Consider the following 23,850-nt stretch of genomic DNA (forward strand, 5'->3'; position numbering starts at 1 on the left):
AACACAGGAGAGAAACATTGAGCATGATTTGGGTAGCAAAGAAGTGGCAACATTAAGACTCATGATGCTCCAACAGACATAGAAAAATGAGTTGTCTTGTGTTACTACTTGGGAGAGACTCTGCTTCTGATAGCTGTTTCCATCATCCTCATTAGAGCAGGAGAACTAGTAAAGTTCTTGGCTCAGTGACATGCATCGAGTCTGCTCTCTCCATCAGTGCTTAAAGCACAAAAGATATTTATGCTAACCATATAAAAACATTTTTAAACCGATAAAGATGAAGGAATTGTATCAGAAATAGTGTGGCCAGCAGGACTAGGGAAGCGATCATCCCCCTGTACTTGGCACTGATGAGGCTGCACCTTGAATACTGTGTTCATTTTTGGGCCCCTCACTACAAGAAGGACATTGAGGTGCTGGAGTGCGTCCAAAGAAGAGCAGCAAAGCGGGTGAAGGGTCTAGAGAAGAAGAAGTCTTCTGAGGAGCGGCTGAGGGAACTGGGGTTGTTTAGCCTGGAGAACAGGAGGCTGAGGGGAACCTTCTTGCTCTCTACAACTACCTGAAAGGAGGTCATGGTGAGGTGGGTGACGGTCTCTTTTCGCAGGTCACAAGTGATAGGACGAGAGGGAACGGCCTCAAGTCACACCAGGGGAGGTTTAGCTTGGATATTAGGAAAAAATTCTTCATTGAAAGGGTTGTCAAGCATTGGAACAGGCTGCCCAGGGAAGTGGTGGAGTCACCATCCCTGGACGTATTTAAAAGATGTGTAGACGTGGTGCTTCGGGACATGGTTTAGTGGTGGAGTTGGCAGTGCTAGGTTAACAGTTGGACTTGATGATCTTAAAGGTCTTTTCCAACCTAAATGATTCTATGATTCTATGAATTGGGAATAAGGGTGGAGACCACTACTTCTAAAAAACTTGTAAATTGGAGCATGGGGATTACATCGCTTAAAAACATACACTTTTCAAACATGGAGAACGGGATACACCAGCACCAGTTCACTAGACTAAACACACTTTCCAGGCAACAGTGCAAAAACCTTTTGAAGTCAAGCAATACTGAAGTCAAAAAAATAAAAAAAGGGTCAAAACTAGCTCCATTCATTTTCTTTGCCTTAGCTAACGTAGTCGGTATAATTGTGTCTTCCTTTGTTTCTCTTTCTTCTTCCAGAAAAACCCATAGCAACGGTACAGGAAATGAATTGCGGGTTCAGTGCCACAAAAACATATGAATGGGCTTACTTTTAAGCACGCAAGCAGCTCACTGGCTTCAGCTGGGACTGAATGTTCAGCATATGCTGCAGGGCTCTGCCAACACGGGACCTACCGAGTGGAAATGGACTAAACGTCTACGTGCGGTCAGATAGGCTGAGACAAGGTATTCACACTACAGCATGAATTAGCTGCCTGTAGAGATGGTAGAAAGAGTTTAGCTTTTTAGCAGTGCACCTAAAAGCCTCAAACCCTATTAGACCCATAGCTCTGATGACATCCAAATTTATTATTACACGTCAAGATTAAAAAAACCATTTACATTAACCAACAATGCTATTCAGAGGTATATTATTCTTTGGCTTTGAGAAAAAATACACTAAAATGTAAATTTCCAAATAGATGGGATAAACCATTCTTTTTATAAACTTTGAGCTAGAAAACAAAGGGATATACTTTGTCTCCCATGTTTGCTCCATTAATGTGAACAAAGGCTAACAGTCAATCATATCGTAGCAATTTCAGTTTTTTAATCCACAGAAAATATTCCCTCGTTTTGCTAGACAACTCAGTAGTTCCGATTTTTAATCCTTAAAGGGATGGGGCTGAATCTTTAGAAAAGAAAGTTTGCTCCAGGTCACAGGTGATAGCAGAATACCCTCCTGCCCTCTCCCCTTGTTTAATTTGTATAGTCCATGTCAGAATCCTACCAGCTCTCTGTCTATAAAGATTTCCAGGGAAGATAAATGTGAACCGATAACATATAGGCTCATTTTCCCTCCAAATCATACAGGCTAAAACCAGTGTAAAGAGTTATTGTAGCCTTTAGCATCCTTAAATTCTTAGAAATTATATTACAAAAGTCTATCCTGTATTTTACAGTACTGAATCAGGGCAGAAGATACAAATATATGTTGCTCCTGTGTGACTTGGTTTTCCAAAAGTTGGGCATCCTAATCAATCCCTAGCTCTCTTGAAAACCCCAGTCCAGGCAGCCTCTGGGGAACACCATGGCTGGAGCCAAGTGCACGCTACTTTATCTTGGAATTTCAACGTGCAAGGGGAAAAACAGTGAAAAGGGGGATTTTTATTACTGTAACTAATCAAAATAAGCACTCAATATTCCATTTTAATATAACTAGCTTGAATCAGAAAACTGAAGGAGGCCTGGTAAGTTTGTAAATTAGCGACAATGAAACAGATGTGAAAACGGTTTATAGCATACCACTCAAATACACACACACGATGTAATTGCCTGTTTTATTTAGTGGAATCACTTGTAGATTAGAAATATTTCCAATTCCCATTTACTCCAATGCAAGCCTCCACCATCGACAGGCATAATGCAGTTTGTTCAACTGATTCCAAACCAAAAAAAAAAAAAAAGAAAAGAAAAAAAAAAGAAAAAAAAGTACAATCTCAAAAGTTAAGTTAGAAACTAAGTTCACACATTTTCTTTGGGACCAGGAATCTGTACATAGTACAAAATATACATTTATTGAACTTTCTGTAAACACACAGTTTGAATTGTGTAAAACTGTAAATAGTGGGTGAACTACGTGGAGAATAATTTATTATATATTGTTATACATTCTACTTAAGGAAAATAGTTATGCTCTTGTATATTACTCTGTTAAATTTATAAATTCCATAATGAAGCTGTGTAATCTGCAAACATGCTTTTCAAGCTTAAATCTCTCCATTCGTAACACACATTTATACAGGTCATCAATGAAAAAAGTTACACTTTCCACAAAATAGATATAAAGAGGTCATGAATTTTCTAAAAAGACAGGCACAGCATGTCACTACAAACGAGACTCTTATGATACGATGTGGAGTCAATTCTGTGAGAAGACAGGTGAAAACTCTCTAATTCAGCATGTTTGTACGTGGTCTTAGTAACAAGACAGATGCTAGAAACCAAAATCTCTGCTTTGAAAGATTTATAAAGCAGCCAGTTCTGGAAATCAAACCTCATACTTTTCAAATATCCAGTATTCCCTGGCTAGGAGAATCTAGGCTTTTGCCTCGTATTAACCCTTCGTCACTAGTAATTTAGTTTTCCGAGGAGTGAACTACGCGGCACAATTTGCCAAGAACATTTGCATAATTCAGCACTTACTCCAAAAACTAGATTCCTGGCACCAAAGAGTTAGATCTGGTTAATAAATACAACTTAACTCTTGGCACTCAAGGTCATTGTGAATCACACCATCAGCAATAAAACGTATGCTAGGAAATCCCAACTTCCAGCATCAAACGGTTGCACGGCATTAACCTGCAGGACGCGTGGTAACAGGTACTGCAGCGTCTCACGTACTGGGGACTCTGTTGTATAATGCCCAATTTCCAATTTAAGAGTCTGGAAATTTCAAATTGCAGCAGACTTGCCAGTCTAGCATCAAACACTCAGCAAGAATAAAACGCTCCCCTAAAAACACTGACAAAGATCCTTTAAGTAGGTCCATCTCTGGACATGGAAATAATGCTATGTAAATTCTGCACGTTTATTCCTAGATTTTTAGGTTCTCATTGTTTTTCCATCCCAGGTAACTCATTTTGGGTTTCATCTTTTTATTTGTTCTTTACAGCTAAAAGCACTACATCAAAGACCGAACCTCTTAAACTGTGCCCTTCTGAAGTTCTGAAAGAAAAAAATGCTGACTTACATGTTTAAAGAATTATGAAATTATCTCCAATTAATCTAACATTTTGCTTTAACGTTACCACCTTCTTCCCTTTGGCTTTGAAAAGCTTTTCCAAAACCAAAACTGAATAAAGATTACATTTCTTTTTCATTCCGCGAAAAGTGGGACAGTTAAGGCTCCAACAATACATGTGCAAACTCTCTATATTGTGAGTGAAGCTCCATCAACGTCAGCAGGATGTAAAGTTAAGTACGTGCCTGATTTTCCCAAGACTATCTTAATTTAATTTTCCCCTGTAGTTTGAACAAAAATACTGTGCTTCAGCCTGAAATCCCAACAGTGAAAATGAAATCAGCTACTCAGTACTTCCATTGCTCAGACTGGGTTGAATTCGGTAGTGCAAGTGAAATTAAACTCTGGACCTTAGTCTATAGGCATTGATGGAAGCAAAAGTATATAATGTTTTATGACCCGCCAGTCTCAGTTTTCTCATTTTTCTTCTCAAAGATATTTCTCAAAAGAAACAACAATGGCACCTCCTTCAACTCGGGAGGCTTACTCACAATACGTATGGAGAGCCCTGTCTACTTTAGCTGTAAAAAAACCACGCTCCCACCAGCTCTTCAGAGCCATACAGTTAATGGAAGCAAAAAAGAATTTCAGTTTTGGCTCAATGTTATTGAGCGAGCTGAGAAGTGCAGATGTAGTGCTCTTAAAGGAAAATGTTACTATCTGACACCGCAGCCACCCTTGCAAATAAATGGCTGGTTACACAGTAGTAAGGACCATTGGTTTTATTTTTCTTTTTTGGGGGGGGAAAAAAAGATGATGTCTAGTGATATTTTAAAAAGCATTTGGGCAGGAATCAGTACAAGTTAAGTGTAAAAACCTGGCTAGGCATAAAACAATATATACTCTAGAAACCCGATCTGTCATCCCACCTCTACTGAAGTTTGGACACTTTCAGAATAGAACTACTTCATTAATTCTGTAAGAGGCATTTTTAAAGTTAAGCCCACTTTCCCAAATTTTGTGGTAGCAAAAGTTAGGGATTTTGTTGTTGTTGTTGCATTTAAAGCAAGCCTCCCTCAAAACCCTTTCCTAAGACGCCGTTAGCACTCCTGTTCTCTTATCTTGGAAGCAAAGACTTTAGAAGAGTGCCTGCATGAGGGAGGGAAAAAAAATCTGGTTTACTGCTACTCAAAAAGAACATCAAATAAGAACACAGATAAAGCAAGGAATATGCATAGAGCCTAGGTCACTATAGGTCAACAACTCTGACACAATCAGGAGATTCGAGCTCCAGACATTTTTTTTCATGTATTAAGTCAATAGTAGAAATATTTGTAGACTTTTCTGGAAACACATTTTCAGTGGGAGATAATGTAAACTCAGCTTTTAGCATATGGTATATTCTTTTTTCCTACTTGAAAGCATTTAGTGGTCCACGAGAATAAAGACAAGCTTTAAGTTTTCCTACAGCTTCCTGAACTTCTGCGAACAAATACCACGGCTCAGGTCACTGCTACCTCATTTACAAAGCAACATTATTAAGCAAAATAAGGCTACAGAGTGCTTCAGAAGGTGCACACCTGGGTCTGCAGAGACCTGCAGACCGTGCAAGCACTCCACAGAGAGCTCAGAAAGAGCTCACCAAAAGATGGGATTCTCTGATCAGTATTTCACAGACAGGTCAGTCAAAAGTACTTAGCCCCAGATGGTTACTTTTAAATTTTGCTCCATTTTTACAGCTTATAGCAGGAATCACATTCATTTTATGCACTACAGCATCCTAGAAATTCACATGTGGAGCCTCTTTTTGCCACTTAAAGAGTTAAAAAACCTATCCAGCCAAGTAAAGACTTTACACCCTGTATTGGTATGTAAAGGCTCGGGTTATGATCATCTCAGACACACGTAGCGGTAGGAACACAGAGCTATACTAGTTATCTAGGAGACATTTTCACACCTCATGAAGCTTGGCACAGCGTAACAATTCCATTTTCTATAGAAAAATGTCAGGTACAGCTCTACACAGGTTTGCTGTTTCTGAACCTACGCAAGGTACATCAGGTTTGTATTAAAATACTGTATTTGCCGAACGATGAGGAAAAGGGTAACATTTTACTAAATATTAGCCTGTTTCAGACACCGTGAAGTTTAAATATTAAGAAATTTAAATATACCAAGTCACTTGCGCAATTCAAGAAGGTGCAGGTAGAGATGAAGGTGAACATCTCAGCATGATGAAATCCTGATGTACACTGAAATAAGGTAAACAATCATATCATTAACCTAATTGTGGCAGGCATGCTGTCTATCCCACAGGAGAGAGCGACACATGTCTAGAGAAAGCGAACAGGAAATAAGTTTGTCAGCATGGAACTCATACACAAGGCGACATTAAAACCAAAGTCTCATGATTCCAGTTTTAAGGAAAAGAGTATTTACCAAAGCAGAATGTTTGTCTTAAGTATAGAGTGGAGAAAGATCTGCAAAGGCTTCGATACTCCCTACCCAGGTCAATCATTTATCTGCGTTCAGGGTGTGGTTTCCCAAATTGTGGCAGAAGGAGTGGTGCAACCATTCCTTTGCTCTCAGTCCTGTCTCCCCACTCTGCATCTTGCCCTAGTACCAGCATCCCATAGCTGGATTATCAACCTACCCAGCTGAAAAGTACAGATTTTTCTTTCTCCTAACTGCACGGCCACATAAGCATGATTGCCGCCACAAAAAGGGCAGTAGGGGCAAACTTACAGCAATAGTTTAGTCTTGATATAAGTTGATCATGAAACTATATTCTTAGTTCATAAATTACTAAAAAATGAAATGCAATAGGAAGTCTATCCTATCCCAGTGCATCAAATTAAGATGGGATTCTTATCAGGGAATCAATTGAAGTGAAAACTGTTCCCTAATTTTGTTAAATCACCTTTTTAAGTTTCCAATTCTTGAACTGAGCAGAACGGCTTAGATTTTAACCTACGTAGTTGAGACAGTACCAGCTTTGCAATAAACAATTTAATGGACGCTGAAGTCAGTTTATCATAAGTACATGTTAAAATCATTAGCTTTGGCACCTGCATGAACTATCAAGGTAAGTGCTACCCTTACTCATCTGCTGCTTAATATTCATCAGGCACCTTGCTACTATGACACAATTACCGCAATTACAGCAATTCAGCGTAGTTTAATGACAAGCAGATGAAATGTCTCTCTCCGACTCTGACTTCTGCCGGAAGATTAAGATGAATGATGGCCATGCATCAAGGTCTTTGTGGTGCTGCTTCCTGGCTAGGTAAGAGCAAGCCAGCTGAAAGGCCCTGGCTTCATAACTTACACAGGACCTGCAGATTTCCGCCCCACCATGCGTACCTGGGACTCTACCGATACAACGGATTTACAAAGCCTTGCAAATCTAGGACCCTACTTGATGTAATTGCATTTAGTTAATCCAACACTGGTTTTAAAACACATTTTAGAAGCCTCTGTCTTGAACATATTTCAATGCTGAATTAGTGAGAATTATTTGAAACAGTTGTCTATAAAGCAGTACAGGTATTCTCCCAGAACGATCAGTGAAACATTTAATCTGACTATAACAAAACTCACAGAAACTGAAGCCAGTGAAGCTGTCAAATGTAGAAGGAAAACAAAGTTGCATGGCATACGAAGCAAAGTAGCTTTACAAATGTAATTTCCTTTTAAAAACAAGCAAATTGGGACCATCCTATTTGAACATGTATTTAAAAATACATCTTTTAACATCACACAATTTTCATTTTTGTCACACAGGAATCTTCTTCCAAGAGGGAAATAAATAACCACACAATACTTCAAAAAAAAAAAAAATTGCTGCCTTGCCCCTGAGGTGCTAATGTTTTTAGCATTTAAAAAAAGTTTCTGGTGCAAGAAGGAGATGCACAAAGGTGCAAAAGTGCCTTTTTCTTTTCAGAGCAGTGAAAAGTACAGCTTGCCTCTTTTCTAGGATGCTTTATATACTTCATATATTTTGTAATCAAAATCTGTATCTAAAATGGCAGTGTTTATGCATACGTAATAGATTCAGTGCTCTGACCTCATCAAAACGCTGAACATAGGCAGGAGAGAGAAAGGCCTGAAACGGGCTTTCTTCCACTACCCTCAAACCTAGTTACATCGCCTGTAGCAATAGCAGAATTATTTTCTTTCTAACCTTTAGGAGACCTCATAAGAAGAGGCTTCAAATATATCATTTGTCACTGAGACAGTTAGATTATGGTCTGAAGTATGGCTTTTCACACCACGGTTTTGCTTCTGATTTTTAAAGTTTAAAACTCAAAGGTTCCACAGTCCAGTTCAAGGTTTTGCAGTTTCCAAAACTAAACTTTAGTCTCTATGAAAAAGTACAGAACTTTATCTGCCTAGTCCTAAATTAAGTTTAGCTTTTTGCACTAATACGCCATGTATTATTAAATATGCTTGTTAATTAGGTGCCTGTGAAGCTATAACTTAACATTATTATAGTTTTGCACTCTACAACAAAATTCGACATTTTAAGCATTTATTCATAGGTAGGTAAGGAACTGGTTCTTTAAGCAAAAATTGCTATAAATTTATAAATACAAATAGTGCTTATGTTTTCTTCATTCATGCTTGAACAGATTACAAACTGAATACAATGAAGTTACGTTTAAGCACCCCACATAGACAAGAGGGATAAAAGAAAAGTTTGCTGGTATATACTATACTTAGTTCCAAGACACTATAAGTTACTTTTTCACTGTTCAGTGTTCCCTAACTCTGCATTAGTTTTAAGGCTATATATACAAATATGTATATTTCAAAGTTAGGGAAAGACAAATATAGCAAAATGCATTGTACTACACTTTCCTATCAAAAAGTAATTATACATCAAGTTTTGATTCTGTTTAACTGCAGTAAATGTTACAATCTACTTGTTTTACTGATTTTCCTTTTGGGGAATCTGCCTACTAAATGAGTAAACTACATATTAAATACAATATTCTCAACCAAAAAGACAATACAAGGTGCACAAAACAGCAGTTTTGCAAACACGACTGACTTGAAAACTTAATTTTTGTATGCTCAGTGGGAGAAAGCTAAGCTTAAATCAAATTAGTTTATTATCTTATAAAATTTTAAATGAGAATTTTAAACAACGAACAGTTAAATATTGTCAACATGCTATATCTCAAATCACAAGTACTGTTTAACCACTAGTCTCTCATTCTAAGTAAGTGGGTCAATTAAAAACACACACCATAAAATGTTAAAGATTGTCAGGCTTTGACAAATGTATTTTTATCAAACAGTAGGCAAATTCAAACCAATGCACATCTTCAGTGGGGAGAAAAAAAAAAACACCACCAAAAAGCCTGAAAAACCCCACACTCGTAAAAAATAGGGTAATGGATTAATCCCACATCATCCTCTAGCATATGGCTATGTCTTGGGCAATAATCAAAATCCTTCCCATTTTAAAAATGGGCTACCAATTAATAAAAATATTCTTCCACATGTAAAATATCATTTACAATGGCACTGACATTTTAAAAGGCAGGAAAAAAGGAATTACACATTTATGGATAAATTTCTTGTTTGTTAAATCAAGCTTTATTGATAAAATGGAATTCAAAGTATTTTACTTGGAACAGCAGCAGACCCAGCCAATCAGGATTGTAAAAATGCTGCAGACTCCTACTGTATGTAGAAAGCTGCCTGTTCGTGCTCAGTGATTAGTAGTTTCAGGTAAGGGTTAATGAAAAAAGAGGTGCAAAGAATCAAGGCATTCTAATCCCAAGGTTTGTACGCGTATGAACACGATACTATTAATAGGGCATGATTTAACTCCCACTGAAGTCAAAATCAGAACTCCCTTTAACTCAATGTGAGAGCAGGAGTGCATCCAAGAAAACGATATACGTTTGTTGAAGAATGTGCACTACTTAGTTATTTTTCCATTGCCAAGCAAATTCACACACTGTGATCTCTGGTAAGTTGCCCACAAGTTCAGCTTTCATATAATACAAAAAGTTATCTTTACAGTTTTGTGCACCTCTTGAGCACCTAGCTGGCTAGGCTGCTGCTCCTTGCAATCCAAAACCACAACATGAATTTCAAGGGATATATATTGTTGCATCACACAAGCCAAACATTTCTTCTAACCTTTATAGTGATTTAAAGCAGTTCATAATTAAATATGAGCATTTTGTACAAAGACAATTGCACTTTACAAAAACAAAATCATACAACATAAATTGCTGGAGTCTGATTTACAACATGAATTATGGTTTGAAATCACGTTTACAGAAGTCTGTTTTACAAAAAAGATCAGTTCCTGGGCTAGATGTCGTACTGCTGTAGTCACTCTCACCAACACATCATATTCCCTTCGTTAATTAAGGTTGAGGATGGATGTTAAGAAGGGTCACTGAGGTTGGGCTGCACTTTCATTTGAAGGATGAAACGTGAACTCCACAGCTAGATGAGCAGCTTTACCACATATCATCAGTTGAGGCAGAATCCTTAAAGAAAAAAGAAGGAACCCTTTAAAGTCTGGAGTGCCCATAGTTACAGTAGTTTCTGGATAATCCAGACTGAAAAGGGTAAAGACTTAAATCATTTTAGGAGTCTGTTTTCTCTCCCCTTTCAGAAATAGCATTTAAGAAGTTATCTAAAACCCACATATGCTTAATTAATGAAGCATTAGTACCAAGACATTTCAAAATCTGACCAAGTGTTTTATAACAGCCTTATCGATCTTCCAAATAATATTCTAGGAACATTATTCAAAAGCATTCTCAGAGTAGTTAGAAGCAATACAAAATGGATACACTTACTACACAGGTACATTAAAAGAGCAGGATGTGCCTTATGCCATTTGTTATTATCATTACCATCTTTTGTGTTTTCAGCCCTCCCTCGCTGCATAGGAAGGTACGGTCATCAACTGACACCCTGTTATAATTCAGATCAATTTTAACACTTATAATTTAAGGTTAGAGAAGCGTAGTTTGGGCAGCTGCAGGAAACCCTAATTTTGGATGGTAATAAAACCGCAAGGAGAAAAAAATGTATATAAGAAAAAAATTGGAAGCAGAGACATGCCGTGCTTTAAATCATAACCGCATGGCCACGCTACATGGCATTACAACCATGCATCCAATACCTGAGTATCCCTAAAATTCGGTCCATTTACACCCACAGGCAACGGTGGATTTTGTGTAACTACCACACCCCTGAAAAATGTTTAACCGATTCCTGCTATCAGTTAAAAAAAAATCCTAGTACAAGTTGAATATTTGATTCTAGTAAGTGTTTTTTAATCCATTTGCCTTTGCATCACGTCTGTTTCCTTCTCCCTTGCTTAGATTGTTCTATATTCAGCTTTCTCTAACTGCCTCATCAGTTGGGTACATAGGTTAACACCACGACTAAGAAGTGGGACCACAGCTCGGTAGCTGAAGCAACAGCTAAGTCAGCAGCAGAGGCATCAGAGCAAACTGCTTCTGTACAGCAATCTTCGGTTGTTTCAGCATTACCTGCTACCTTCCCCTAAGTAATTAAGGGCCATGATGGGCTTTAACAACAGTGTATGCTGGTGCTTCCACAGCTACACTTCCCTATCATTACTAAGACTGCAGGAGGTAGAAATATTACTCCTCTTTAAAAGCACTGCCTTACTGATTCGTTTGAGAGAAAAGAGGCTAATTAAGTCTCCAGCAATGCCACATATGCCAATTTCTTAGCACTAAAAGTTCTGCACCCTTCATTCAAACTTGCACACAGAATTCATTACAAACCATAAAGAAGAACAGTTGGCACGGAGGTGTTGTTAAAAAAAAAAAACAAAATCACTAAAATTACCCTTTGCAAAAGTACCACCTCCAGTTTTTTCTTCAAGACCAGAAGTAGCAAAGGAGAGCAATTATATGAAAGACCAAAATGGTTGTGTTTGTTTCAAGTGCAAGGATGAAGAATAAAAGCAGTAGTGAGTAAAAAAGTAGGAGCTGCATGCCAACTATTTAGTATGCAAATTTCTGTATCCAAGTTGCCAACATAATCACAAAACAATGAAGTTTGTGTACTGTACATTTGTAGAACAGTAACATACTATAGAATGTATTTTGAAGGTAAAGCAACCTCTTTCAGCCACCATTTAGGAATTTATATGCTAAAGATATAATGAGAACTGCCAAATAAACTAGCACCCAGTTGTAAAGCCAACGCACTATTCTTTATGTCTGGATGCATTTCACTTACGTCACATCTAAGCATGTAAGTAATTTTTGCTGATAGGTAAAGGATCAATGTAACTACTTTATGAAGTACAGCACTTTTGGTGACAGAATGTTGTTTCCAGTGATGTAACTACAATTGGGATCACTGTTCATAGAGTTTCAGGGTTTTTTCCCCCACTGACAGTGGATTCATGTCACTCTGATCACTGACATGTAAGAACCTAAACTGTATGCTTGCTGTAAGATGCTCTATGCTTAAGAATAAAAGTGCTTATGCAGTCCATTTGGAAAATTAATATATCCTTAAAGCTGACAGTTACAAATCTGTTTAACCTACAAGTATAGCCTTTTTCTTCTTGGTATTTGGGGGAAAACGTCTCCCACAAGAGGGAAAAAAAATATACATGACTCTCTACCATGTGGCAGGAAAGCATTTGGAAAACCAGGCCCAAGTCAAATAATGAAATTCCAGAGGACAAACGAATCAACCATACTGGAGTTTTGAGACTATGATCAGCAGAAGGCAGCAGAAAACAATTACAAAACATAGTCCAAAGAGCACAACATTGCCGTTGTTTCTTTGGGGGAAGGGGTCTTTTAACAAGAACTAGCAGTATGTTTCTTCACAAAACTGCTAAAATAATTGGGGTGGGGGGAAAGATAATGTAAGAGAAAGGATACTTACAGTATCATCATTCCTGTAGGGGTTCAGTCTGTTATAAACGGCTTCAATCACACTCCGTCTAGAGCAAAAAAAACCCACAAGATTTTAAGGTTGTGTCTTTTTTTTAAAATTCAAATTCCCTAAGTACAATTTTAAATTAAAATGAAAACTTTAAAAGGTTTTAAATACACAGAACCAAGTTTACCGCAAGTTAGCACTAAGTGTTATTAAACATTGAACACAGCTACTGTATCCTTTAAAACCTTTAGGTTCAAGAAAAACAAGGCTGAATACCACTCAGAGTTCAGCAGGAGAAGAGCACAATCTGACTTTCAGAAGAGGCTGAGATGCTACTTGGTGCTATGTCTCTTGACTTTGAAAAAGGGTATCAGAAAACTTGATGGACATTGAATGCCCTGGTCATTTGTGTGTCTGATGAACACTGCAGTAGTATTTCTGCATATTTCTAGTAGTATTTCTAATACACTTCATGTATTAGGGCATTTTCATGGGGAGTAGTGTTTATTTTCTGGATGCAGAAAAATTGCATTCTGAAGTACATTTTTGTTCGTGTTACATTCTGAAATGTACTTTCCACGTGCAAACCTGGAAAAATTATTTCTGAAGCAATACTCTTTTACAGTATATGTCCAATACTCTCTTGCAACTTTTCTCAAAAAAATTTAAACTGCAAATAGCAGTTCTATGTATCCTATCTTCAGACTGAGAAGAATTTTATCTGGTAAAAAAATGTTTAAAAATTAACTCAAGCATCTTGACAGTTTCCTCCTTTGAAAAAAAATTTGCTTAGCATATTTAAGGTAGCTTGTAATTAACTGTCATCTCTGGGATTCTCGGCTTTTCTAATATTGATAGAAATATTGATAGAAAATATATTGATAAAATATTAACAGAAAAATTGCAAACAACATGTAAACAAGCACCATGATTTATTTATTTATTTTTACACAGGGCGAAAAGGTTTTCTTGAAAACTGATACTCAAAAAAACCCCAAACAATGTGAAGCTGAAGGAAGAGGAAGCCTTTGCCTTATCCAGCATATAAGGAAACAACTTTGGAGGGGGAGCAGGCAGGAAAGAGGGGAATAAAAGACAGGAATTATAGATTGGACTTTAAAAGCAACTTTCTTCCAGATCCCCTTCTGCAGAACCAAGTATGAAGTAGCAGACCACAACTGCGATACAAAACAAACTTCAAAGAACAACGTTTTAACTGCTCATGAATGCATGCAGAGCAATCACAAAGGAGTGCATTAGAAGAAAAAAGCAGACAATAGGCTTTATAATCATCCCGTAACACTGAAAAGTCAGGAACTACCATGCAGCAGTATAAACATCATAGTGAATCTAGCAAATGATTATAGGGCACGGAAGAGGCTGAATTTAAAGCAATAAAAACAAGCAATTACACGTAAAGTACATTGTACGTATGAACTGGAAAGTTTCCCTTATCTTTCAAGAAATAGGTATCTTTGATTCTAAATAAAGGCAGGTTTCTTGAAAACCATTATTTTCCTTCCAAATCGGCAGTAGTGCTGTGAGTTACGCTAACATCCAATTAAATCCATACTTCTATCAATCCCTATTCAAACTAGCATCACTAAGACACAAAATCCCACAGAAGTCAGTCACTTCAGCACTTCCTCACAACCACGATGCTACCGCTACCCAAAGGAGACTGAGAAAAATCAATTTTTACGCCATGTTTCATGAGTAACTGACTCATTGATACCTCAAGACTAGAGCAACACATCCTAAATAGATGCTGCTATTATATATAAAATTGCCATCTCTTCTCTTCCTAGTCAAACAGTTCATATAAGAACAATTTTGTTTTGTAGAAGTCATCTTTACACTTCAGTTATCATTTATTCAATTATATACCTAGAGTCTCCATGTTTTGGTGTAACAATACAAAAACCATACTTGGAAGGGTTAAAAATGTAGTCTGTACCATATGTGCCCAATCCATTTTAACACAGCACAGGTTCATGAACAATCTTTTGAACCAAAAAGCACCTGGTTTGGTGTGCAAACGAGCTAAGCGCATTGCTTCCTTAAAGACTGAACATCAATTTGAGAAGCCACAGAGCATCAACACTGAACTCTTCAAGGACAAAGCCAGCCTACATAAAGCTGTAAATTTAACTTCCCACTTTTCTTTTTTGATAGACTTCTATCTAGTTTTCAGATTTGTCACAAGCAGAGAGATACAAAAGCAAACTTTTAAGCAATTACAACATTGCTTTAGCTACAGACAAGAAAAGAAAGCTGCCAAGCAAAACATCGTATGCGTATCACTTCTTGTCGAAGTGTAGAACTACACACCCAAGTAACTACTAGTCAGTGCATTATTTTTGCATCTTCAAATGTAACCTCCCACCCAGAAAACCCAGTTAATTACAAAAAACAGACACGCTCAGGCCACCCTTAAAAAACCCTCAGTCCTTCCCAAAACTACAGTTTGACATTTAATTTTAGTAGTGATTCATAGTTAACTCTGTTCTCGTGCTTGTCCTTTTCATTCAGAACAACTGAGTAATAAAAACTGGAGAACAGATCATCACCTTTTGTCCTGTACCCTTCTTCCCTCCCCCCCACTTTTAAGAGTGGCCTTACAGTTACATTTCGATTTAAATCAAAAACCACATTTACACTGATGTGAACTCACTTGCTTGCCAATTCACCCCCTGGCGGGAGGTTTGGGATGCTCTCAGTTGCTAACGTACGCATCACGTGGACTAAGTCTGGGACTCCTTCACCCTGCTTCTTTATGATCTCTGGGAATCAGAAGTACTTTTTTTGTAAGTGCAGTCCAAATTTAACTTAAAAAGATTGAAACACTCAGTTTTATAAAAAGGCAGCTTAACTTCTGTTAATATATATAAAAAAATGACAGACCATATTCAACATGGTAATTGTTAACTTTGGTTCCATAGGAAAAAGAAGCTGTAACAGATTTGACAAAGAGATACTGCTAACTGTTAACATGCACACTGGTTTCAGAAATACACAGCTACCTAATAAAAGTGGGAAAAAATTCTTTAATGGCTTTCCTGCTATACATTAGATATAATAGAAGATGTAATATCTTCCCAACAAAATGCCCTGGGCATAAGGTAGATATTAACATCAGCTTTATCACTGCAACAGAAGATAAAAGATTATTGCCATCATAGAAAGTGTAATATTTTCAAGAAACAAAAGGTTAGACATATTAAAAATAACTCCCATGGCTGTATGTATATTAGCCAATACTTGTACCTCACTGCATTACAGCAACATGCAAGTTTCAAGAACTATTACATACAAATTAAAAGCCAGGGACATCACATCTAAGAGACAGCTCCATCCTCAACTCACTTAGGGGATATATGAATATTGGGCAGTTATTTAAAGCTGATTCACTCCAGCTTCTGGGTGAATAAAATCTGTACTGTAGCCACAGTCACATTTGCTAAGAAATTAATTCTTTAACTTTATTCTTAGGCCTGTTCCCCCCCCCCCCCCAAGTCATAAGTAGACAATTTCATTTGAACTCAAGAGATTTCAGACCACACCACCCCTTAAGAGTCACTCTTTCAATAGGGATTTTATGAAATTTAAAGAACAAGCACATTTTTTTTAAATGCATCTCATCAGTTTCTCTGTAAACATGAGCTCCTAAAAATTATAAGAGATATGAATTATTAAGACTTGGCATTGTTGATCTTCAAGTGAATACTGCAGCACACATACAATAAAGTGTACATGCGTGCATATATACACACATGCACGTATGTACACGCACACTATTCCTCATGTAATAAAGCATTTACACAGCTTGAAGAATAGTTGGAATTCATCAGTACCACTTTTGAAAAATACTCTAACATTCAGTTTTTGCCCTAAATGATAATTCCAGAAGATCATACGAAGTTTCCATTTTATAATTTAATTAGTGAGACAGGACACATTAAAAGCTTTTAAAACCAACATGTATCCAGTCCTTTTTAGTTAAAAAATTAAAAACAACAATTGTGAATTACTTTTTGTGCATGTAATAGTTTTTCAGGGCTGTGTGTGTTTACAAAAAGCATCAGCTCTATTTTGCAGTCAGGCTGTGTAAATTATTTGCAAGGTACAGTGGAAACACTGTCTAGCCCTCAACCAGTGTCAAACTCTGCAACACAAAGCTTTAAGCTGTTTACTTCAAAACCTACATTTTAAATACATGACACCACACACCATAGACACCTCAAAAACTTGCCATTTCCTCAAAATCTATAGCCAAAATTCATTTTACCATCTAGTATTTAGTAAATAAATAATCTAACACTCTTAAATCTGAATAAGAAGCAAAGATCTCAGATTTGGTTTGCCAAGTTCCTTTATTGTGCAATTTTGAACATCTAGTATATTCTACATTGTGCTAGTGCTAAAGTTCTGCTGTACAAAAATAAGGACTTTATAGTTTACCTATACTACACAGTTTCACAACCTGTAACTGCAGTACATTTAACATACAATCTCCACTAAATGAATACATTTATATTTTGATAAAACTATAGATACAGACTGAATGAACACTGAAGACACAACAAATGGAGTCGGTCTGCTAGCTGTGTTTAATTTATTGGAATTATCTTCTTTCAATACATCTTACAACCCTCCCCCCAACCTTTCATTTACTTTTAAACCTTCTACACATTTTCATGGCATCAAGTACTGGAAAAATGTACTTACAACCCTAAAATAAAGGATTCAAAACATATCTGCTTTTTCATATTCTGAATGGGAATTCCACACAAAGTTTAAAAAAAAGCCAGAGCTTTGATTTTGTGAAAATATGGGAAGGAACATATAACAGCTAACTTAAAGTTATTTATCTCTATATAGGTATAAATATTGCAAGGATTATCTATTATGGAATGTTTTTATGTAAAAAACTGAGAACAGGAAAAAAGCTTAGACAAGTTTCTTTTTAGAGTTAACACATCAATAACACATATTAGTGCAAATAGCAGCAACACATTTTGGAATGACTGATTACTTCCACCATTAAGTTCACATAGTATTTTAGGAGTAACACTGATTTATTGCAAGTAATGGCACAAAGATGCTTCTCTACACTTGCTTCTTCTTCCATTACTATTTATTGTAGCTATGAATCTGGACCACAAACACATCAAGATTAGTAAAAGGAGAGCCCTAGGTGGCATGGTAAGTAGAAAGCTCTCTATGTTTTTTAAAATCTGAATCACCTCTCCTTATTCAAGATGACCATCAATACTAAGTCCTATTCAGTCTTAAAATTTGCACTACTAAACAGTATAAAGATATATTCCGGGCTGAGGGAATAGAAGTACAACCAGAAAAAAAATGCACATTAGTAAGCATCAAATCTCATTACTTATTGGACTATGCTGAGTACTGAAGTGCATAAAAATACATAATATGCATTTTCACCAAGTTTCCATTTTAATGAATTTTAACTTTAAATTGATATCACAGATTAGTAAGATCATTCTAAAAGTACTCTTTGTATTTTCTAGTTCCTTCAGCTGAAAATTAGGCTTTTAAAGTTAAGCACTGCCATTCTTAAAGTATCCTAGGATAACAGCAAGATTATTCACTGTAGTGTTCAAAGTTTCAGATGCTGTAGCAGTCCTACCTTACTAGCCAATACTGCATTACCCATTTATACCAGGAAACACTTTTAACTGCACAAGAATTAAGTTAAATGTAACAAAGTTAATCAACTCCTGTTCTTGAAGTTCTGCTTTAGTTCAGCCTCTCAACTTCCCTCATGAGTAAGACCTAAAAGGCCAAATTCTACATGCAGCTGATACCAATCACTGCTGGGTTGAATAGTGTCTACTACATATTCATTAATTTAAATAATATCTTTGTGCAACAATAGACAAAAGATTGAGAACTCTAAAAAAGAAGCAAAGACCCTTGAGGGGAAGTACAATGTATTTCCTCAAGTTGCTCAGACATCATCCCATTAAATTAGTATTAAAGTGCTTTATAACTACATACAGAATCCTTCTGCCTCTATGCAAGTACCATACTTTGCTCATTCCTGCAATTTTGTATTTGTGTAACTGCAAAGTACTGCCAGCCAAATTCATTGTATGTACCATAATCACGTGTGGTTCCAGTGTTTAGGTTCTTCATTTACAAAATGAAGTGTCTGTACAAAAACGTCAGCTTTCCTCACCGTGATATTCCTGGGGTACAATGAGGCCAGCTGAAGATGCAGCCTTGACTTGAACATATTTTCATATTCTAGGTCATGGGTTTGTCTGAACTCAGACAAAATATCTAAGATACGAAGGCAATACTTGCCCAAATTAGGAGAGTTAGCATGCTGTAAATTAATGTGTGAATTTACAGCATACTTGTTCTTCACCAATTCTGTGAGTGGGCATACATAGTACGCTCTTCAAATGCCTGGTGCAAAACTGCTCACTGCTTTGAAATGGAGAAAACCATCTGACACTTAACTCATGCAGTGTTACCATGCACTTGGATATTCCTGCTACGCTGTCAAAAAGATTCACACTATTGCTTACTGTGCACCAACTTCTCCTACTAGGCAAGTGTTAGATTAAAACACAGAAATGTCTGTCTGGACATTTGTTCAAGGGCAGAACAGATGTCGTTTGCCAAGACCTTGCAAATGAGGCCTTTGAGAAAGGTGAGACTTTCTGAAGGAGCACCTACACAGGTAGTGAGTGCTTTAAAATTGCACATTAATTTGTCCGAATCCTGAATTCCCATGTAGGCAAGTTATCTGCAAAATTTCTGAAGCTGCACTGTGTTATCTTCATGCAAGTTAAGGAGCAAAATGTGCACATATGTTCCTCTAACTTACTAATCACTGATACCGTAGTTGTGAAGAACTCTGCATATCATGCCCTGTGTTCTACTAAGAATTCTTGGAGTATATACACATAACTAGACTTGTAACATATAGGTCTAGAGGAGTCCACTTCAAAAACAGACTTAACCTATGCAAATAATGCATACATCATGTCTTATGTTTCAGAAACAAACTCCAAGCTGTGGTCATTTTTAAATACCAAAAGGCACTATAAATCCAGTTTTAACAAGAAATCTTTTAACTCAAATTGATTTCAAGCATCATTTTTAGTTAGGTGACCCAAAATGCCTAAGACTTGCAGTTTCACTTTAAAGTTTAAGAACTCCCGAAATACAAACTTAAAGCAAAATTCTGAGGTTATTATCAGAGTAAGATGAGCTCCCAGCTTTTTTTCATCATGAATGCTTAAAGATTAGCTTTGACAAATTTCTGACGTACTTTCAAATAAATAGATATGTTAGCAGGTGCCTTAAAGATGACAGTAATCAAGCTGTAACCCTACCATAACTGGATAATAAAATATTATGGCTAACTAATTTGTACATAACTATATGGGAAAATGGCACTCAAATTACCATCTTCACAGACACTTTGCAAGATATTCTGATTATTTCATTTAACTCCATATAACAGGAACCAGGATTTACTGGTCGGAAGTTAGCGCTGTCAACGGACTCATGAAGAACACTGAGCACAAATGAATTATTTCTCTGCCTTTCTGAATAATTTTCAGGGCTATAGGCTGCTGCACTTTCATAGCAGATTTTTTCAGGACATACAGCAGGACTATATGAGTGCCTTTTTCAGAGATGTACACTAGATGGCCAATGGCACTTGAAGGTCTATTAAAAAGCCTGTATGTGTGAAGAGTTTAATTGTTGGAAGGGGAAGGGGGCCAGGGAGTCTGTTTAGAAACAAAGTTACTTATTTTTTTTTAAATGATCCACCTTCTACTCTGCTTTCCAGGTACTTGTCCAACTCTGCCTCTCTTTTCACCGCCTCTGGCAATACCTTTGGTGCATTCGGAAAACAGATCAATATCACACTCATGTTGTCTCGACTTCCCTGGTGGAAAAGAAAAAATGATTTGAGAAGGTATACACACCAGGCTAAATACACATCAAAGCATTTTACACACAAAAATTCACAAATCATACGGTATCAGAATACAACTTTTACTACTATGGATTAATATTATCATTAGCCTTAATTTCCCTCCACCCCCTTACAGAATTCCAGAAGTCTGCCCGTTCATTCAGTACAACTTTTAAGTCACTTTGTTCTTTCCTCTTTTATGGTCTGAAGACTGCATGGAGCCAATTACAGACAGCCCATTGTCTTTTAAAAACTGACATTACTTATGAGTGATGTGTAATAACAAAGTCGTGTTCCATCTTGTTTTAAGTACTATCCAATCATTTTGGGAAAACAGCTGAATATTAGATGAGTAAACAAAATCATTACTGCTTAAAAGCACTAAGTAGGGAGGTGTTGAATTCAGACAGCGCTTCCACCTAAAAACACAGCTATTAGAGGTTTTTTTCCCCTTTTCTTTTAAAACAAGAAAAGTTACAAGTGAGAGAATCTGTTAAAAGACCAGCTGGAAGGGGCCCAGGCCTTTACAAAAGCATTCTTTGAAATGGAAACATTTAAAACTCCAACTAAACAGAACCCTAATACTTGAATACATTAAAATACAAACACATTCTGCTTACGAGAAGTAACTAGTTTACTTTCAATACCCCTGTGCTCTGGTCTACAAACATGTATCCATACGCTTAACTTTTAACACCAATTAAATCCACTGAAGTCAGCAAAATCAAGAACTAGCCAATGTTTAAAACAAGAGTATATGGGTGTATGGGGAGGTGCTGACAGTTGGCTACTGCAAAGCTTACAGCACCCACAAGTCACTGTTCCTTCCCTGGTATTTGTTTTCAGGATTACCAGAGAAAAATTGTGAACAAAAATATATGCATTATCAATCTGCCGAAGTGTTGGAAAGCAATTACGTTTTTCCAAAAGGGAAACAACGACCTTGTTAGCCATGTGGCAGGAGCGGAGATGCTGTCTTGTCTCTTTAGTATCAAAAATATTGGCTTTTTTACATTATGACTTATAGCTTGCCTTTGGAAAATTAAGTGTCAAGCTATGAAACTCAATACTTCAAATCTCTTCTGTAACTGCACCATCCTGCAACTTATTAATACAAAGTAGAAGTTATTGTAGACAAAATTACATAGATTTGTTAAACAAAACAGTCCCATCATCTTTGAATTGAGCTAGTTTCAGAGCTGTATCACACAACACTGAATAAGAAATACAGTAATTAAACCAGAATAAAAACTAACTTAGGAAGTCAAGTCTTCATATAGTCAAGAAGAAATTTTAAACTGCAAAACATGAAGTCAAGGTTCATTCATTCTGCATTTATCTTGGTGTAATTATGACAGTAATGTTACTACTATGTGTCCAAGAAAGGAGGGGAAGATTAGGAAGGGAAAGAATATTCTCTAGCCTGATTAAGTCTTAAGAGTTAAGATTTTGTAAAGTATGCTGTGAAACAGAAAAGGGCATTGTCCTTGGCTTGCCCATAAATTCCCATCAGCTTCTAGTTTCCCAGCGATCACAACATATCTGTACATGATTTTAAACTCTTCATTAACCAAAACCATCCAGAAAGCCATACTGTTTCTGTTGTGTGTTCGTTCCCCCTCTATCACCATTTGTGAATTACCATGTGCGAATCATGGTAATTACTGTCAAAGTCATGTTAACATTAAGCATTGGATACTTATAGACTGGAATCAAAACTTATTCTTAACTTGTTCATAAACTTCTAATAGTGAAAACACAGTAAACTTCTTCTCTCAAGGCTGGCTACCTTGTACAAGCAGGTGTCAACTATCTCATTGCAAACTTTCTCAAGGTCATCAGTGACTTCAAGTCTGGATCTTACAAAGTCACACAGCTCTTCATTTCCCATAACATCCCAGATACCGTCACAAGCCAGTATGATGAATTGATCATCTTCTTCTGATCTCTCGATTTCATAAACTTCAGGCTCAGGTGAGACTAGCTGTTCTGTAGGACCTTTCCCATGGACACATTTGTAATCAAAGTCCCCAAGTGCCCTTGAAACAGCAAGAGAGCCATTCACACGCTGAATCATTACAGAGCCACCTGCATTCTGTATACGCTCTTTCTCCAGTGGATTACTTGGTTTGTGATCCTGTGTGAAGAAGTGAACCTTCCTGTTTCTACAAAGTAAACCTCTCGAGTCTCCACAGTTGATGAAGTACGTATGTTGGGGAGAAATCATGACACCCACAGCTGTTGACCCACTTCTGTCTGCGCCATGTTTCTTCTCGGAGATGACTCTCATGTGTTCATCAATTTGCAGAAAACCTGTTCTGATGCCGCTCTTTACACTTTCCACAGATGGTGGCCCATCTGGCCCTTTAAAATCCTGGTTGCTCGTGATGTGATCTAATAAATGCTCACAGCAGTACTTGGCAACCTGTGATCCAGCGTGCCCATCATATACAGCAAAAAACGACCATCCATCAAGTCCATTTGGCAAACCAATCACAGCCGTATGTGCATCCTCCATTTCAACTCGCCAGCCTTGCATACTACTCAGACCATAACGAAGCCCATTCCCTTGCCCCTGGGCATTATGCTTCTCCATCTTTGGCTTGTCTAAAAATGCTCCCATGATGACTTTTCTTCAGTTCTAAAAAGAAAAAAAGGATTATTAAGATATTTCTTAAACATCTCTTGTTTAAACATCCTATTGGAAACTAATAGCCCAAATAACGTTAAGATGACAAAAATACACAGATATAAAGCTGACTTCTGTGTTTCCCTCAAGTCGAATTTGCATTGCTTTCATCTAATTTAAACAAGGACACTGCTACTAGCTGAACTGCACTCTTCATATTTTTTTTAAGTATTTTCAGCTGTTTCACTTGAAGAATTTATATTCCACTATCATTCATGGTTCTGACAAAAACCTCTAGTATAGGTATGTATGAAATTAGTTTGAAAGAGGACTTGTTAACTGGTACACATCTGAATAGCTATGTTCCCTGCAATTACCGAGCCAATGAAAGAGTTCAATGTTTCCAGGACACTGGCACTCCCTAGATCCCTACCTGCTGGCCACAAAGTCCTGCTCACACTC

The 23,850-nt window shown here is 37.1% G+C and overlaps 1 protein-coding gene across 2 annotated transcripts in view; it reads right to left on the reverse strand.

Annotated features, from left to right (window-relative positions):
• Positions 1 to 8,391: 8,391 nt before the first annotated feature.
• PPM1A (protein phosphatase, Mg2+/Mn2+ dependent 1A) overlaps positions 8,392 to 23,850 on the reverse strand; it is a 29,723-nt gene continuing 14,264 nt past the window's right edge. For both annotated transcript variants that reach the window (XM_050898453.1, XM_050898454.1), the window contains exons 2-6: positions 22,549 to 23,400; positions 20,612 to 20,729; positions 15,465 to 15,573; positions 12,794 to 12,851; positions 8,392 to 10,392 (exon numbers count right to left, since the gene is read on the reverse strand). In XM_050898453.1, coding sequence (XP_050754410.1) covers positions 10,363 to 10,392; positions 12,794 to 12,851; positions 15,465 to 15,573; positions 20,612 to 20,729; positions 22,549 to 23,382 — 1,149 coding nt within the window. In that variant the 5' untranslated portion in view covers positions 23,383 to 23,400 and the 3' untranslated portion in view covers positions 8,392 to 10,362. The remainder of the gene's footprint in view (positions 10,393 to 12,793; positions 12,852 to 15,464; positions 15,574 to 20,611; positions 20,730 to 22,548; positions 23,401 to 23,850) is intronic.

Source organism: Gymnogyps californianus, chromosome 5, assembly GCF_018139145.2.
Source record: "Gymnogyps californianus isolate 813 chromosome 5, ASM1813914v2, whole genome shotgun sequence".
Lineage (NCBI taxonomy): Eukaryota > Metazoa > Chordata > Aves > Accipitriformes > Cathartidae > Gymnogyps > Gymnogyps californianus.